The following is an 18,940-nucleotide window of genomic DNA, read 5'->3' as shown; positions in this document are numbered from 1 at the left end:
CTTCTTAATTCATAAAGCACAGCACCTTCTCTGATGACAGCACATCATGCTGGGTAGTCCTGTGCCAGTGTCTCCCATGTTGTACAATCAATGCCAAAATTCTTAGTGAAAGTGTCCTTGTATCATTTTTTTCTGAATACTATGTGAACTCTGAATTCTCCATAAAATAATTTTTTTTGCATACATCTGTGACCAGATTATGTTATATTTTTAATGAGAATAGAATGAAACATTAAAGAAAATGAAAAGAAACAAGGACAGAGAAAGCAATTCCTTATTCTCTACACCTGAAGAAAGGTTCAGGACTGGAGAAGACATTGGATTATAGGATTTAGAGCCTGAAAAGCTTTAGAGATTATCTAGTTCAAAAATGTTTTGCCCTCCCCCCCCTTTGTTCTTTTATCATGGCTGCTAGGGTACAAAAGTCAAAGCAACTTGCTCAGAGGGCTTAGCTGGGGAGGTAAGAACCTTCAGTAGTAGGTTCTTTGAATTTGGAACAAAAGTGTTCAGGTTATACTACAACTCTCATGAGGACCACCAAATTCCACACATGTGATAGACAATCTACACAGTATGTTAAAATCCAAATTCTTTATAACTTCAGATAGAGTACTGTTCTGCAGATACCATCTGGGTCTTTGCTCTTCAATATCTTATGGAAACAAATGCTTATTTGGCCTTGTGGAATAGTAGTTTCTATTGCTGATTGCTTGTAACTTAATGGAATATGTGTATTTTGTTTTCCAGCAATATCCTGACTATTATGCAATAATTAAGGAGCCCATTGATCTTAAGACTATTGCTCAGAAGATACAGGTATGAAGAGGTCTATATACTGTATATAGGATAATGCTGAGTAGATCTGCCAGGGGACTTGTGGGGAGGTTGAGGGAAGAGCTTAGACTACATCTAGAAACAAATGTTTCTGTAGTGTATGACTTATGTAATGTAAATAAGTAACAATGTTAACTGATACAGCTTTCTCCAGAAAATTGAACTTTTCTCATTGGCAGAATAAATGCAACTCTTTGACTAAAAATAAAACATATCACAATCATTTCTGACTCAGAAAATTCATTTCTGTTATTTCTATGTAGTTGGATAAATATTTAATAATAAAATCAATTAGTTAAGAAATGTTTGGAAGCACAAAAATTTTCACAGTATTTTAAAATACTGATCTAATTACTATGTCATCGACAGCCAGTTGAGAAGAATACTATCAGGGCAGCTAGGTGGCACAGTGGATAAAGCACCGGCCCTGGAGTCAGGAACCTGGGTTCAAATCTGGTTTCAGACACTTAATAATTACCTAGCTGTGTGGCCTTGGGCAAGCCACTTAACCCCATTTGCCTTGCAAAAACCTAAAAAAAAACAAAACAAAACAAGAATAATACTATCATGGGACAGCTAGATGAAGCAATGGATAGAGCACTGGCCCTGGAGTAAGGAGGACCTGAGTTGAAATCCAGCCTCTGATACACTTAATAACTGCCTAGCTATGTGACCTTGGGCAAGTCACTTAACCCCATTGCCTTAAAAAAAAGAATACAATCTTTCTATAACCATTTTGCATTTCTAACATATTCCTAGGAGAATTATATTTTTTCAAGACCCTCTAAAATTGGCTTATACCTTGAGGCATAAAATTTGATATCTCCCAAGTTATTCCCAGACCTGTATCTCTTTGAGTCCCATATCCATTCTGTTATCAGTTCCTGATGCTTCATCCTTTCAAACATTTCTTAGACTTGATTATTGCCATATTAATTCAGGCTCTCATCACCTTACACCTGAATTATTGTATAACTCTCTGACTCTAGATTCTTTACAATCCATCCTCTCTACTGCTGGACTGATCTTTCTAAAACACATCTTCCTCCATGTCACTCTGCTATTCAAGAATCGAGAATGACTCGCTAGTATGATGAAAAGAGCAGTGGATTTGAAATCAGAAGGTTTAGGTCTCAGCTTTGTTATTTAGAAGCTCATGTTCTTAGAGAATCATTGAACCTCAATTTCCTCCTCTGTACATTGGAGATAAAAAATAATTTTCCGGGGCGGCTAGGTGGCGTAGTGGATAAAGCACCGGCCTTGGAGTCAGGAGTACCTGGGTTCAAATCCGGTCTCAGACACTTAATAATTACCTAGCTGTATGGCCTTGGACAAGCCACTTAACCCCATTTGCCTTGCAAAATCCTAAAAAAAAATAATAATAATAATAATTTTCTGTAAAATGGTTTTGAGGACTAAATGAGATGCGTTTGTAAAACATTTTTGTAAGTCAAAAAGTGCTGTACAGGTGTGAGATTTCAGTATTTTTATTTTTACAATTACATACCTAATCCACAAAAGCCCTTCCCAAGTGCCTCTTCAAGGTATAGGGATGACCCTGAGTTCCCAAAGGCCTTGTCAGTGAAGCCCAAACCCTTGGTAAGGAGCTGGAAAAATTTCAGGAATCTACATGGGAATAAAATAAGTATCTCTTGTCCAAGATCTTGCCAACTAAGTTTGGCTTGGCTCCCTCTGAGAAGTTTGATATCCCGGTGAAACCCAGTGACTAAGAACCATACCAATCTTTTTTACTTTTAGTCCTAGTCTGGCCTCAGCTTATTATTTCATTAAAACCTTATTGTCAGTACATACCCTCAGTCTCCTCTTGTCTCCAGAAAATGCCCTATCCATTTCTTTGTTCATGAGTGTACTCCCTTTTTCCTATCTCCTTCCTTTTTTGACAAAACAACCTGTCTTGCATATTGCTTCATATTGCCTGAAAATGGAACCAGTTTTTTCTTTAAATGATTAAAACCTTGCTTAATTGCCCATAATTAGAAGGTTTAAAAAAAGATCAGATGTTATTTGTTGGATTATTTGAATATTTTTTTTTTCTTAAAAGGTTGGGCCTCCACTGAAGTTTTAAAATATAATTGATTTTAAAATCTTGATTTAAAACTTTCTCGTAACAATTATTGCCTGTTTTTTTATTATAGAATGGGAGCTATAAAAGTATCCATGCGATGGCAAAGGATATAGATCTCCTCGCTAAAAATGCCAAAACCTACAATGAACCTGGGTCTCAAGTATTCAAGGTTAGTTTCAATTAGGGGGTTGGCAAATGGATTTTTTTGTGCCCCTTTCTGATTTTATATAAATTTGTTAAAGAGTTTGGTACTTTTTATAATGTGAATTGTCTTCTTAGTTTGAAGTTAGTGAATGAAGCAAGTATGGGGAGAGAATGTGGGGGGGTTATGTTGAGAGTCAAGAGCGATATGGGACTATGTCTTCACTCTGATCATAGCAAGGTGATAATGGGCAAGTCCTTGAAGCTCTCTAAGTCCTTTATAGATTTACTCCAAATTAATGAAAGTTCATCTAGAACTGGCAAAAGGGTCAGTCACCAAAGCATAGCAAAGTGAAACTTTTGGTAATGACACAAGTCTTGAAAATGCTAATCCTGCAGTTCTTGCTGGAAGGTGGATGACATTAATTTTAAAAAGACCAAAAAAAAAAATCTCCCAAATTGAATCAAAGAGCTATGAGCTTCTTTTCTTTGGCCCACCTATGGTGGCTTTATTAAAAGCATTATTTTTAGAATTACTTATTTACTATTGTTACTAATAGAAAATTCATGCTTTTATTTGACTTTGTTTCTTCTTTTAAGAAAAGAATTTTATTGATGTCATTTGTCTTATAGCATAATCCAAACCAGACCTTCCCCTGTTATTCAGAGGCCATATTTGACTTGTATAGACCTGGACTTGGAAAGACCTGAGTTCAAATCTAGCCTTAAACACTACTATGTGACCCTAACCAAGTCTCTTGACCTGCCTTAGTTTCTTCCACTATAAAATGGAAATGATAATAATAGCACCTACCTTCCAGGGTTGTTGTGGGGATAAATTGAGATCATATTTGTAAAGTGCTTTATAAGCCTTAAAGCTATTGTACAATATCATGTATTAGTAGTCTTCCAGAACATGGCCTTGAATGAAGAAGTTGGCTTTCATTTTCACAATTTAAAGAAATGGGAAAATCTTTTGTTCCTAAAATGAGTTGTTAGTTTGGATTTTAGATATTGAAGCCAATAGCTGACAGTTGGTCTGAACCTCTGTATTCATCCATAAGGCCTTTTTTAATGTAGAATTTCCAAACTGAAAAGCCACATTCTTCTCCATTCTTAGTTTAAGGTAAACAAGTAATGGTATTGTATTTTCTTACCTTTTCTTTTCATTTATCAAGAGTGCTTGGGGCGGCTAGGTGCCATAGTGGATAAAGCACCGGCCCTGGAGTCAGGAGTGCTTGAGTTCAAATCTGGCCTCAGACATTTAATAATTACCTAGCTGTGTGGCCTTGGGCAAGCCACTTAACCCCATTGCCTTGCAAAAACTTTAAAAAAAAAAAAGAATGCTTGACTTTTCTTTTTATTTAGTATGTCCTATTTTTTGTGATAGATCCAGTAAAGTTTATGTAGGTCCTCCATTGAATCATTGACAGCTTTATGGAAGCTTGGGCAAGGAGCATGAGTTTTGAGTATGGCTTAGTCTATTGATCCTGTAGCATGTGCAGTTGAAGAAGGAATGAGACCTTGATTTACCTTTTAAAAATTTAGTTCACTTATTAAACCAAGTTATTTGTTTTTCAACAGGATGCAAATTCAATTAAAAAAATATTTCATTTGAAAAAGGCAGAAATTGAACATGTTGAAATGGCCAAGTCAAGCCTTCGAATAAGGTGGGTAAAAAGTTTTTCTCAGAACATGGGATCTAAATGAGTCTTAGGTTTTTATAATCTGGTATATTTACCTTTCAGGAAAATTAATATAGTTTTTTAAATCAGTATTCACATTTAATTTTATACTCATAAAATTAATCATGGGATTTGGATGGAGTTCCACTTAATTATACACAGTCCCTTCTTCTGCAGAGACATTAAGATAATTTAAATCAAAGTTCTACCCTGACACTCAGTATCTTTTCAGTGACACTTCCATTGCTCTGTATATCCATCACCATCTCTTTACAATCTCTTGGGGAAAAAAGCAAGCAAAAAGCTTGCCAAACCATAGTATTAACCCATTCCTGTTACACCAAGCTTAGGTACTTTTGAAAGGTGGAAGAATTAGTTCTGCATCAGCTGTTGACTAGTTTGGTAAGCTTCAATGGCTCAGTCTGTTTCTTCATCCATAAAATGAGAAAGTTGAAATAGATTGTCTCTAAAGGCCTTTCTAGTTTTTAAGTTCTGGGTCTCTTATCTGCCCACCATGACTTCTTGTCACTGTTTTCTGACTTCTTGTTTACTGAGTGTCATAATTTCTTTATTGTATCAGTTGGGACTTGGGCCTCTCAGTTGTCTCATTTCTGAACAGGACTCCATCCAATTTGGCTGCAGCCAAGCTGACAGGTTCTTCACAGGGTAAGGGCAGCCTTAGTGAAGAGAGAAATCCAACCAGCAAATATTATCGGTAAGAGAAATAATTGAGCATTGCACATTGGTTGCAAAATCTCAAAAACTTTGCCTGATACTATTTCAAAGTAGAATCATTGCTGCTATTAGAACTTTTTGAGAATACATATGGAAATTTTTTTAAAAGTATATAGCATTAAATGGAAAAAATAGCAACAAAGAAGAAATTGCATGCTATGGTATTGTGACCATTCTTGGCCTCATTGAATCATCAAGAATTTACACCTCCCTCTGTTTCATTGTAAAAATGACAACTTAAGTGTATGGAATGCTGCATATATTGTCAATATGTGAGTTTGGTTTGTTGTACTGTTTTTTGTGTTCATGGTTTTAAATCTTAGTTACAAGGAATAGTCCACTGAGAAAGAGAGGGATACAAATATATTCAAAGAAGTTTTTTTTTCCATATACATACACATACAAAAACACACACACCAATAAAAATAATTTTAATAGCAAATAGTACTAAAAAATTATAAAAATATTCTTAATCCTTTTATGGTTTAAAATACTGCCTTCCCAGAAAATGTTGAGGTACCATGATTAGAAAACTCCAAATTTAAACCTTTAGGTGAGGATTTTTATGATAAAGACCTTACAACTTTTAATTACACTCCTTCATTGATATTGTTCAGTCATTTTAGTTGTGTCTGATTTTTTTTTTAAGACCCCATTTGGGGTTTTCTTGGCAAAGATGCTCATTTGCCATTTCTTTCTCCAGCTCATTTTACAGATGAGGCATTTGAGGCAAACAGGATGAAATGACTTGATCAGGTTCACACAGCTAGTAAAATGTCTGAGGCCAGATTTGAACTCAGAAAGATGGGACTTCCTGGTTTCAGCCCTAGCCCTTATCCATTGCATCACCAAACTTCCCTTCATTGATATTACAAAGCTGAAATCTATTGGCTTTCACTTTGCAGCTTGTTATTGCCATATACTTTAGGTATCTCTGAGGAGAAAAAAAAATTATTAAATTATTAAATATCCTATAGATATCCTGTGATACTCTTTCAGTATAAAACTATTGTTTGTGAAAATGAAAAGTATAAGCTTTTTAAAAAGCTATTATTATTGAATAACCTATAGATATCCTGTGATACTTTCATTTCAGTAAAAAGAACTATTGTGTATGAAAATGAAAAGTATAAGCTTTTTAAAAAGCTATTGTTTACAAGCTTAGTAAGATTAAACAGAAGATATCTATTTCAAATCCTTTGTTTCCTAATCATCACTAATTGAATTTTTCTTAATGAATCAAGTATTCCTATGAGAATATAAGTACAAAAAAATCCCCATTCACAATAAATTTGTATTTTAAAGGGGGGGAACACAAGTAAATATAGAAATATATACAGTATATGTAGAAAGCTAACAAATAAGACATTTATATTCAATAAATTCGTTTGGGAGAGAAAGTATTGGCATCTGGAGAGATAAGAAAATTCTTCATGCAATCCATCTATGAACTTTTTAAAGTTCCTTTTTTTGTCTTTAAGGGTTTTTTTTAGATTTTTGCAAGGCAGTGGGGTTAAGTGGCTTGCCCAAGGCCACACAGCTAAATAATTATTAACTGTCTGAGGCCGGATTTGAACTCAGGTACTGCTGACTCCAGGGCTGGTGCTCTATCCACTGCACCACCTAACCTCCCCTAAAGCTGCTTTTAACATGCCTAATAGTGTTGCTGTCTCTTGAACTGTATCTTAAAGGAAGAGAAAGACTATATATTGTTTCTTATTATTGATATATTCTCGATCAGATTCAATACTGATAAAGGCTCACATCTTTTTTGGCTATTTTCTCAAGCACTAATGATTTTGCTCTGCTTGAGTTTTTTTTGTTTTTTACAACCTTTGGTCTAGACCTGTCACTTTATTTTCAGTAAGGAAAGTTATTGCAGATCTACAACTTTTCTCTACATATAGTCTTAGAGAGAGCTGCCTGAGCACTGAGCTATTAAGTGACTTTCCCAGATATGTATCTTAATATTTTGAATTAGAAAAAAAAAAGTAAAGACCTAATAATAACAGGAAAAACTTGAAAGCAGAAGCCATTGACAGTAGTTATTAATGCTAGCCAATAACCAAAAGAGATATAATGTTAGAATATAATCTCCCAAAAAATAATAATTTACATTTATTTAAAGGAGACAAACTACAAAATAGTGTGCACATTTGAATGAATAAGATACTGGAAGAGTGGTATGTCATTTTCCTCAGTAAGGAATTACTGTACACTTATTGCCAGGTTCTTTTTGTTCTGAAACTTGAAAGTGTTATCCTGTACTAGAAAGGAGTCAGGTGGCAATTTTCATGACCTGCTCTAGGTTCTCTAGACCCTTTTTTTTCTGTATTGTAATGATTTCCATTACCAGTAATCAGAATAAAACTCTACTAAAAAAAAGTTTGCCTTCTCAGGCTTTGATTGTAGTTCTCACACTTTCTTCTTTTTCAGTCATGTTCAACTCCTCACAATCCCATTTGGGGTTTTCTTGGCAAAGATATTGGAGTGATTTGCCTGTGTCCTCCAGCTCATTTTACAGATGAGGAAACTGAGGCAAACAGGGTTAAATCACTTGCCCAGGGTCACAAAGCTAGTAAGTGTCTGAGGTCAGATTTGAACTCAGGAAGATCAATCTTTCTGACTTCAGGCCCAGCACTCAATCCACTGTGCCACATAGCTGCCCAACAGTTCTTAGATGGTGTATGTTAAAAAATGCAAAGATAAGCCAAGGTGGCAGTTAGGCAGAGGAATTTCTATATGTGTGGGTGTATGTATTTCTGTAAGCATGTATGTATGCATAAGTGTGTGCGTTTTTTCCTTGAGCATTTTCCTTTTTTGAAAAGAATAACTTTATTACCCTAACTTTTTCTTCTATCTTCATTTTCATTTTTATTTGCAGTAATAAAAGAGCAGTCCAAGGGGGTCGTTTATCAGCAATAACTATGGCACTCCAATATGGCTCAGAAAGTGATGAGGATGCTGCTTTAGCTGGTAGGAACTGAGTCTTGAACAAGTTCAACCTTTCTTTAGGAAATCTTTCTGAATAAGTGAAATTGTCCCAATTTGCTTTTTGTTTTATGCTTTCCTCTTTGTGCCTATGATTTTCTTAAGAATTTCTCCAGTTTCAGAAATAGACTATTTGTCTAAATTGTGAATAATTTTGAAGGTAGTATAAAAGTTTTATCTTTTATTTTTATTTGAAATTTTACCTGGCTAAAGACAGAAAAAATTCCACTGATACAGATCCTGATTTAGGAAGCATAGTGACTAATTGGATAAATCTCAGAAGGAATCAGGATGTCATAGAGAGATCATGTTATAATCTAGTAGTTTAGTTATAAATTCAGTGTAACATTCTTTCTCTTGAATGCTGAATTGTAGTATAGTTTAGCTACAAATCTAATGCATAATTGTCTCACTAGAATGAGCCTGATACCTTAAATTGGTAGTATTCTTTAAAGAAATCCAACCGGGGCGGCTAGGTGGCGCAGTGGATAAAGCACCGGTCCTGGAGTCAGGAGTACCTGGGTTCAAATCTGGTCTCAGACACTTAATAATTACCTAGTTGTGTGGCCTTGGGCAAGCCACTTAACCCCATTTGCCTTGCAAAAACCTAAAAAAAAGAAAGAAACAAAGAAACAAAGAAAGAAATCCAACTAAAGTAATAAAAAGTAATATTGTGGGGTTCGGTATGGAAGTAAGAACCCCCTGTCCAGAATAGCTATGCAGGTATCTCATTGTCTGACAGTTTTACTTTTAAATTCAGTTTTAGATTTTTAAAATATATGCCCTTGATATTTGTATTGTATTATATTGCTTCAACAAACATTGAAATTTAGAATCAATCAACCTTCTAAGTTTGGAGTCCAGCAATCTGGATTCACATTCTGACTGACACATACTCCTAAGGTGATTGTAGGCAAATCTTTCCATCGTTTTGGACTTTAGATTCTTCATCTGTAAAGCAAGAGTTTGGTCTCTATGGTCTGTTCCTGTTCTCTCTCTGTAATCCAAGGATTTCCTTAAGACCTTGTCCTAGGCATGTAAAGGTGGCATAAGATCTCATTTCTGTTCTTAAGAAGCTTGCAGTTTACTAAGAGAGAGAATGAGACATGCATAGAAATACTTTTACAATTTGGCAAGTGCAAAAGGATCATAAAATGTAAAGCTTTTGGGACATTTTGGATCATCTAGTAGTTGAAAACTAAAAAAACTTCTCTAGGTCTCAGAATGACTTGCCCAAAGTCACTAACCTCATGAGTTGCAGCTAAAGAATAGGAGAGAGTCAGTAGTTGTCTGTTGTACAGAGAAAGGTATTTTCTGCCAGAAACTTAGGGTCAAATCTTGTCTTCACTATTTGTCACATTTGACTTTACCTCCCTGAATCTCATCTGTCACATTCTATAAAATGAGTGGGTTGAACTAGATCATCTCTCTTGAAGGTCCCTTCAAGCTCAGATCTTTACCTTATGATTCAGGAAATGAGAGACCACTAACAAACAAGTCATCTAATATACTTGTTGATTCTGTTTTTTAAAAATTTAAGATATACTGACACATGGGAGTCAGCCATAGATTTTTCTCTCCAGTTCAGCCATTAGGCATTCTCTCTTCATTTTGTTTTTCCTACATCGATTTTTATTCCAAACTCTTGAGTTATTATGGATCTCATTTAGGAGACTGCAATATTATGGAGCTTGATGCTTCTAGAATAAACGCCCATATCTGTAGAGACAATCTGTAGACAATCATTTCATTTGAACTCTGTGCTTGACGATCCAATCCTTCTTGATGGTGGCAAACATTGGTGGGCATGTATCTCCCCATTGTACAGTGCTGACATGTAATAAATGCTAGACTTCTTGATTGTTTCCACTAGTGCACCCCTTTGGGGGAGCTATATAGCATAAACCATTCATACTTGTTATCATCCAGATAACTGGATTATTTGAAAATGGATTACAGAAATTAAAAATGATCTTCCAGGATATTTGGACATTGTTGGTGTTGTCACTTGCTGAGCTTAAGTACATTTCCTGATGAAAACAAGATCTTTTGTTCTAGTATAACAGCTATTTTAAAAAAAATTAGACAAATAATTATAACTTTAACCAGGAAATTCAGGAACTGTCCCATTCCACTGTAGAATGGTACTTTATATTAGTTTGAGAGTTGGTGCAGTTTACTCTTAGGATCAGTTGAGGAGCAACAAGGTAGAAGACATGACTTAGCTTCTGAGTCAGGCCTTTAAAAATACAGTCTTGTAGTTTGACTGGAATTTCAAATTTACAGAATATACTCTGTTCAAAGCCAGCATCGTGACTCTTGACTTTTCCACCAAAAGGTGAAGACTAGAAATTTATTGTTGCCTTTTTTCTTGCATACTTAGTAGGTTATCAGATTTCTTTTACTTTGTTCTCTTATTTGTACAATACATCCAGTTATAATACATGCAGATAAGAACTTGCTATATAGAATAAAAATGGTGCTCATGGCTTCTACATATGACATACATTAATCCTACTCAGACCTCACCATCAGAAAACTTCTAAGATGTTAGCATTTCTCTCTTCAGTAGTTGGCTTCCTTTCAAGTCAGGAGTCTCCATTACTTCTGCTGGATCGCCTTCCATTACCCTCTCATTAATCTGGAACTTGGTAGGAAAATATACCTATAAACTTTTTTTTTTTAAGGTTTTGCAAGGCAAATGTGGTTAAGTGGCTTGCCTAAGGCCACACAGCTAGGTAATTATTAAGTGTCTGAGGCCGGATTTGAATTCAGGTACTCCTGATTCCAGGGCCAGTGCTGTATCCACTGCTCCACCTAGCCACCCCATACCTATAAACTTTTCAGAAATGTACTGTTGAAGAAAAACCAAATATGTTTGTAGAAACCTGGTAAAAATTTGGGCCTATCAGCTCTAAGGGCTGACAGAAAATTGAGAGATTGCCAAAGTATATAGTTAGTGACAAATAACAAGGGAAATTTCTCTTTTATTTTAATAGAAAAGACTTTTGAAATGATTTATGATTCATTTGTTAGACTTTCATTTGGACTCCATTGTGGTTTATAACATTTTACTAAATAAATCTGATATAATTCTTTTTTTATGATTGAGATACTGATATACTCAAGTTAATAACATAAGTTTCTTAGGTGTTTTCTTTATTATTGGCATTAGTAGTGTTTCCTCTGGTATTTCATACATGCTTAATAATCTTAGCTTTTTGCTTGTAAATCCCGCCCTAATGTTTTTTTTCTTTTTTTTTTTTTTGCAAGGCAATGGGGTTAAGTGGCTTGCCCAAGGCCACACAGCTAGGGAATTATTAAGTGTCTGAGATTGGATTTGAACTCAAGTACTCCTGACTCCAGGGCCAGTGCTCTATCCACTGTGCCACCTAGCTGCTCCTGCTTGTAAATCCCAAATCAAGGAAATAGTAACTGTTGATAAACCCTCTGGGAAGAGTGGCATTAATGTTGCTGTGATACATATTTGAGATCATGCTGCCATAAGTCACTGGCCAGCTCTTAAATTCCCCTACTAGGAGCCAGGCTGTGGCAAAAGACTCAACCTGTGCCCTCAAGTAGCTGACAGTCTAAAATAAAAATAATTGTACTAATATCAAGGCCTTCCTCCTTCCTAGATAAAGGGAATCCAGGAGATGAAAAAAAAATGAGCCAAAAATTTTAAAAAAAGATAATCTCATAATTATTCCTAATTCTTACTATTTTACATGGGAATTGCTCAATTAAAATAGCTTAAAATGCTACCTCAGATATTTGCTAGCTGTGTGATAGTCATCACTCCCCTTCATGTACAGCAGGGTCCATTCAACCTCTCCCTCCTCCTGTTCCTCTCACAAGACAGTCAACACCTTTGCCTTGACGTTCCTCCTGCTGGAATGCTCTCTGACTATGCCCTTGTCTCTCAGAATCTCTCTTCCTTCCAGGCTCAGCTTGAGTGCAACACCTTCATCAAGCCCTTCCTGGTTCCCTCCAAGTGTAGTGCCTTCAGCCTCCCCCTCCCCACTGATCTTGGGACACTTTGTATGAAGGCTCAACTCCTCACCAAATGCTCAGTTAGAGTAGGAACTGCTTCACTTCTGTCTCAGACTCTTTCAGGAACAATGCTTGGTTTGCATTCGGGACTTAATAAATGCTTTTTGTTGACTACACTTATCCACTACAGTATTGTGTCTTTCAAGTAACTAAGTGCCAGGTTATGTCAGACTTTGAATGACAAACATAAAAAATCTATCTTTGAGTTTATTAGGGAGGTGACCTAGTGACATTTGGCTGCTGTGTGGAGGATGGAATGCAGGGGAGAGAGGCTATTTCAGTAGACCAATGAGAGGTACTGATCTTTCATTTCACTTCCATCTCCTTTCTATTCACACAACTAGCCCCTTAGTTCAGTTGTTTGAATGGAGAGAAGATGGATGTCAAAGATACTGTGAAGATAAATATGAGAAGATTTGGCACCTGGATGTAGGGTTTGGATGAGTGTGGAATTGAGGATGACCCCCTAGGTCACCAGCTGAAATAATAGCCACCCCCTTGTCAAAAATAGGGAGGTTTGGAAGAGAGATAGGTTGGGCAACAGGAGCAAAATGAGTAATGTTTTGTCTGTGTTGAATTTGAGGTACCTGTGGGATATCCAGTTTGTTATATCACTTATTTGTAACAGATAAATGGCTAGAGCTCAGGAGAAAAAGGAAGCCTGCATAGAGTGATCTGAGAGCTAAGGGCATAGGACAGAACCCTGGGCACAATCACAGTTACGATAGTGAAGTAAAGAAGTGGTCAGAGATGAGAAGAACCAACAGAAAGAGGCATCATGAAAGTCCCAGTGAGTATCCAGGAGTACAGGGTGGTCAGCGAGACTGAGAAAGGCCATCACAATCAGTGAGCAAGATTTGAGGGAACAATTCAGGAGAATGAAAGGAGGATCCTGATTGCAGAGGATTTAGAAGAGAGTGGGAGGAAGTCAAGACAACAGGTAGAGACAGCTTTTTCTAGGTATTTGGCTATGAAGGGAAGAGATCTTTAGGAGTATCCCTCTAGGGGATGGAAGGATCTAGGAGTTGAGGGCCTGTTTGTTAGCATTAGGAACTTTGTGAATAGAGGGAGAATGTGAGAGTCAGTAAAACAAATGTTGCTACAGTAGAGGGCACAAGATTCATGCATTAAATCAGATGGAGTTTATTCATAAAAAAAGTCCATCCATCCCTCACTCAGCCCTATCATGAAAAAATTCTCACAAATTTGATGATTTGCTTTCCAGCCTATAGACTAAATAATAATAAATTATAATAAGTATAAAGCATATTAAAAAGAGAAAACTCCTCAGATGCTTTGACACCAAGGAAAAGTGACATCATGGAGACATACTATGAAAAATAGGCATGAACCCAAAATACAAGAGTCCAAGGATAACATATGTAAGGGCAAAACAGACTCAGTAGGAGGTGGTTCGATCATCAGTATTCCTAGTGTTTGTGACCTGGAGCATCAGTTCTTTAGGAAACAGTGAAAGTGACTTTATTACCCATGCTGTTGAGCATTCCTGCTGTTATCAGAAATTGCAGTGAAAAGCTAACTTTCTAAATGAATTAGTCTTTAAGAATACCTACTTTGGTTGTGCAAGGTAGCAAAGTACTTTCATTGAAATTTTACTTAATTTTTCCAATTATATGCAGTTTTAGTTTTTCAACATTCATTCCTTTGCAAATTTATGAATTCCACATTTTTCTACCACCCTCCCTTCCTTCCCCCCCTCCCTTACCCCCTCCCCATGATGGCAAATAGACTGGTAAAAGTTGTACGTGTACATTTGTAACAAAGTACTTTTAAGGTTATTTTTTTAATTTCATTTTCTGAAAAATCCCTGAGTAATACTCCTTTTTTGTCTTTCTAGCTGCTCGTTATGAAGAGGGGGAGTCAGAAGCAGAGAGTATTACTTCCTTTATGGATGTTTCCAATCCCCTTTATCAACTGTATGATACTGTTAGGAGCTGTCGGAATAACCAAGGACAGCTAATAGCAGAACCATTTTTCCATTTGCCTTCGAAGAAAAAATATCCTGATTATTATCAGCAAATTAAAATGCCCATTTCCTTGCAGCAGATAAGGTAAGATAGTAGTCTTTCATCAGTGTATTTCTTAGTTATTTCCAAGTAAGTGCATTTGGTCAAGCTTGAACCTTTGTATATTTGTTCTTTCCTGGAAGAAGTTACCAAAAAGTTAAATATGTTTGATTTGAGGGTATTAGGAAGTTTCTCAGGGCTTGTGTCATAACTTTCCTTTTTTTTTTCCATATGAGAAATGCAGTCTGTTAAATGATAAGTGGCATTCTCAGCACAATTATCATTTCATTGTAGTGCAAGAAAAGATTATTTCTGTTTAATTGGTTTAATTAATATAATTGTCATTTGTCTTGGGACTGACCAAACTACAAAACTTTTCTTGCTTCTCTGATTATTAATACTTTATGATAATTTATCTGAGTTCATGATATATTCTAGACATTACTCTGTGTGTGTACACACACACACACACACACACACACACACACACACACACACACACACGGATGCTTGTATAAAAACCATGTTCAGAAATTAGCTCAATTTCTCCCATTTGTTTAATAGTTGTATTTCCCCAAACTAAATTTGAGAAACATTTGATGTTTAACTTAATTTTTCACTTAAGTTTAAGGTACAAGTCAATTGAATGATTTGTCAAATCAAAATCCTTAAGAATTTTTCCTTAAGAATATATTTTAAAACATTCAAAGCAAGAGAAAGGATGCAACATTCAAATAGAATATTGCCTTAATTTCATCCCCATCAAAGCCTGTTTCTTACAGTGTTCATCAGGGTTTAATTAGAGTGACTTTTCTAAAATAAATCCAATGGACTGGAACTGTACATGAGCCCACTAGGAAAAATGTCCAGTTTTCCAGGAATGGAAATGAAACAATTCTTCAAATAGTTGGGATCCACAAATCATAATCCGATAACATATTTCAAGATTTTTTTCTTTCTAATTTTCAACTGAGGGTGTTTTCTTTGAAAGCTAGCCCTTTTGAAATACTCCACAGAAATAGTTTGTGATCGTATATTTAGTACTTACTGTTCATGATGGAAGTGCCCTAGAAACTGCAAAATTGCCACCATCATATCCTTGCTGCCAGAAAAAATAGAGTGGCAGGTAGCTCCTGAGAGAAATCACCTTTTAATTTATTCTTTTTGTCTTTCACAAGAAGGACTGGTCTTCTATAGCCCTTTTTATTCAAATGTTCTAACTAATTCAACTTGAAAATAACACAAGGTTAGTTGTTCAGCCAGAATTGCTTGTCATTACCTCACCTAGAAAACTGTTGTAAGAATTGCTTTAAAGTTTGCAAAGTTCATTTCATGTAAACTTCACAGTAACTTAGTGAAGTTTTATTTTCCCCGTTTTACAGAAGATCAATTGATCAACAAAGATGTATTAAGTGCCTCCTTTGTGGCAGACCATGTGCTAGACTCTGGGCACACAAATGAGAAGGATGAAACAATCCATAGGCACAGAGATATTACATTCTCATGTATATTTAATAAATATGAATATAAAAATTATAAAACAGTCAAGAATCTGGGAGGGAGGCTACAAGCAATTATGGGGGTCAGTATCTGGAATCATGGAAGTGACCTCAGATGAGGAAACTGAGTCCCCCCACTGGGGTGGGGGTGGAGTGGGAGGGTAAAGGGAAGGACACACAGGTAGAAAGTGTCAGAAGCTGGATATGAACCCTGCTCTTCAGACTCGGTGGCCATCATACCCTTCTGCCTCTGGGTAAAAGAAACTGAGGTTGAGAAAGGCCTTAAAGGCCATCAAGTCCAACACCCTCATTTTACAGATGAGGAAACTGAGGCATAGAAAAATGAAAATGACTAGCCCAGAGTCACATTACTAGTAAGAATCAGAGGCTAAATTTGAATCGTGCTTTCCATACTACAATAATAAGGACATATACTATGTCAGAAAAAGTTCTTGGTATAGATTTTTACTGCTCTTGTTGAGGGGTAGTTTAGAACTTGGGTTTTATTTTAAAGATGTCTTAAGTATATTGATTGCATATAATTTCTTTGCTGCATCTGCAAGATTTAGATGGGCTAGATTGAGTCTAGGATGCTAGAGAATGAGAGGAGAGGTACTAGGTGAATGATAAGACTCTCAAAATTACCAGGAGCTTTGGGGTTCATCCAGTTCAACTTCACATCCAGTTCCAGACAGCCTCATCCATGGTAATGGGCATAGGCACAGTTAAGTAGTGCATGTCCCTCACATATGTGTCCTAGCATATGTGCTAAGATTGGCCAACATATCACTTACATCATTAGAGGGTTATAGGAGAGAATTGTTTAATTCTTCTCTAATGAAGTTTTCATTCTGCCTTCCTCCATTATTTATGTTGATTTAGTGGATACCTGATAAATAGTAAGGTCAATGAGGTGACACCATAGTACAGAGAATCCAGGATCTGGATCTTTATGAGTTCAAATCTGCCCTCAGAACCTTATCTAGTGATCCTGAACAAGTCACAATTCTTTGTCTCAGTTTCCTCATCTGTAAAATAAACTGGAAAAAGAAATGCCAATCTACCACCTTTACCAAAAGAGCTCCAGTGGGGTTACTCAGATAAAAGTCAGGATACCTGGAGTCAAATTCTGCCTCTGCCCTGATTAGTTATATTGACTCATCTGGTCAGTTCTTTTCCCCAAGCCTTATTTTCTCCTTTTGTGAAATAAGGGATATGAATGAAATGATCTCTAAAATTGTATGGCACATAAAATTCAATGCCTTTGTTCCCTGTGATGTGGAGAATGCCTAGTGTTTTATAAAATTTATTTTTATGCATTTATGGGAATAGGGCAGCTAGCTGGCACAGTGGATAGAGCACTGGCCCTGAAGTCAGGAGGACCTAAGTTCGAATCCGGCCTCAGACACTTACTAGCTGTGTGGCTCTGGGCAAGTCACTTAACCCTGATTGCCTCGCATCCAGGGCTATCTCCAGTCGTTCTGATTCATATCTGGCCACTGGATCCAGATGGCTCCGGAGGAGAAAGTGAGGCTGGTGACTTAGCATAGCACCCCTCACTCAAATCCAATTCACGTGCTTATCATGGCATCACCTCCCTGATGTCATAGTCTTCTTCAAGAATGAAGGACAAAGATCATCATCGTGGGAATAGGTACCAAAAATATTATTTAACCACTACATTTGTAAAATATAGCTCATGGCTAAATTTATTCATTTTTTCCTTTTATATGATATGCTCCCTTGAAAGTTCATATTTGTTTTATGGGCCACATGTAAATTGTATAGCTTTTTTGTTGTTACTGTTGGAAAACTAAATTTTAGGTACTTATAGAATAAGTAATGTTATTCTTCTTTTGAATTTTTTTTTTCTTTGAGCAAAATCCTATTTTCTTACCTTCTCACTTTCCTTCTGGGGGGGGGGGGGTCTTACACCAAATAACAGTTAGGCTAAACAAAATCCAGTATTGAGGGGGGCAGCTAGATGGCGCAGTGGTTAGAGTACTAGCCCTGGAGTCAGGAGGACCTGAGTTCAAATCCGACCTCAAACACTTAATAATTACCTAGCTGTGTGACCTTAGGCAAATCACTTAACCTGATTGCCTTGTAAGAACAAAAAACAAAACAAACAAAAAAAAAGTCCAGTATTTGTCAAATCCAAGAAATCAGCCTACACTCATCCTGAGCCAAATCAACTCTTTAAGGAGGTGGGTACGATATTTCATCATTTCTTTGGAATTTTGATTAGTCATTGTATTAAGTTTTTACATTTTTCAAATTTGTCAAATTATAATGTTATTTTATAAATTGTTCTTTGGGTTCTATTCATTTCACTCTGTATCAGTTCATATAAATCTTCAGATTTCCTTGAAACCATCCTTTTCATCATTTTTAAAAATATTCCATTATGTTTATTTACCAGAGCCAATCTCCAGATGATGGGCACTATTTTTGTTTTCAGTTCTTTGCCGCTTCAAAAAGAGCTACTATAATTATTTTTGTACACTCTACTTATTTTCTTTTTTCTTTGATTTCTTTGATAGTAATGGTATTTCTGAATAAATGCATAGCTTAAAAGCTTTTTGGTCTTGGTTCTAAATTGCTTTCCAGAATGGGTAGTCCAGTTGACAGCCCCACCAAACTGCATTAATGTACCAGTTTTCCTATAGCCCCACCAGCATTTATTATTTTCCTGTTTTGTCAAGTTTACCAGTCAAATAGGTGTAAGGTGGAACTTAAAAATTTCTTCAATTTGTATTTCTTCTATTATTAATAATTTGGAGTTTTTTATATGGCTTGTTGATAGTTTGGATTTTTTTTTCAGAAACCTGCCTGTTGATATCCCTTGATCATTTGTCAATTGGGGAACCACTCAAATAATTCTAATGA

At 36.1% G+C, this 18,940-nt stretch overlaps 1 protein-coding gene across 35 annotated transcripts in view; it reads left to right on the top strand.

Moving 5' to 3' along the window:
* Window positions 1–18,940, top strand: part of PBRM1 (polybromo 1) — a 126,220-nt gene that overhangs the window by 17,613 nt on the left and 89,667 nt on the right. For 28 of the 35 annotated variants that reach the window (XM_074198164.1, XM_074198175.1, XM_074198168.1 and 25 more), the window contains 6 exons: window positions 748–816; window positions 2,991–3,089; window positions 4,646–4,731; window positions 5,366–5,461; window positions 8,366–8,457; window positions 14,384–14,597. In XM_074198164.1, coding sequence (XP_074054265.1) covers window positions 748–816; window positions 2,991–3,089; window positions 4,646–4,731; window positions 5,366–5,461; window positions 8,366–8,457; window positions 14,384–14,597 — 656 coding nt within the window. The other 7 variants (XM_074198187.1, XM_074198186.1, XM_074198189.1 and 4 more) reach the window with 2 other exon arrangements.

The sequence above is a fragment of the Macrotis lagotis genome, chromosome 8 (genome assembly GCF_037893015.1).
Source record: "Macrotis lagotis isolate mMagLag1 chromosome 8, bilby.v1.9.chrom.fasta, whole genome shotgun sequence".
In the NCBI taxonomy this organism is placed as follows: domain Eukaryota; kingdom Metazoa; phylum Chordata; class Mammalia; order Peramelemorphia; family Peramelidae; genus Macrotis; species Macrotis lagotis.
This window is presented reverse-complemented; position numbering and strand designations above follow the sequence as displayed.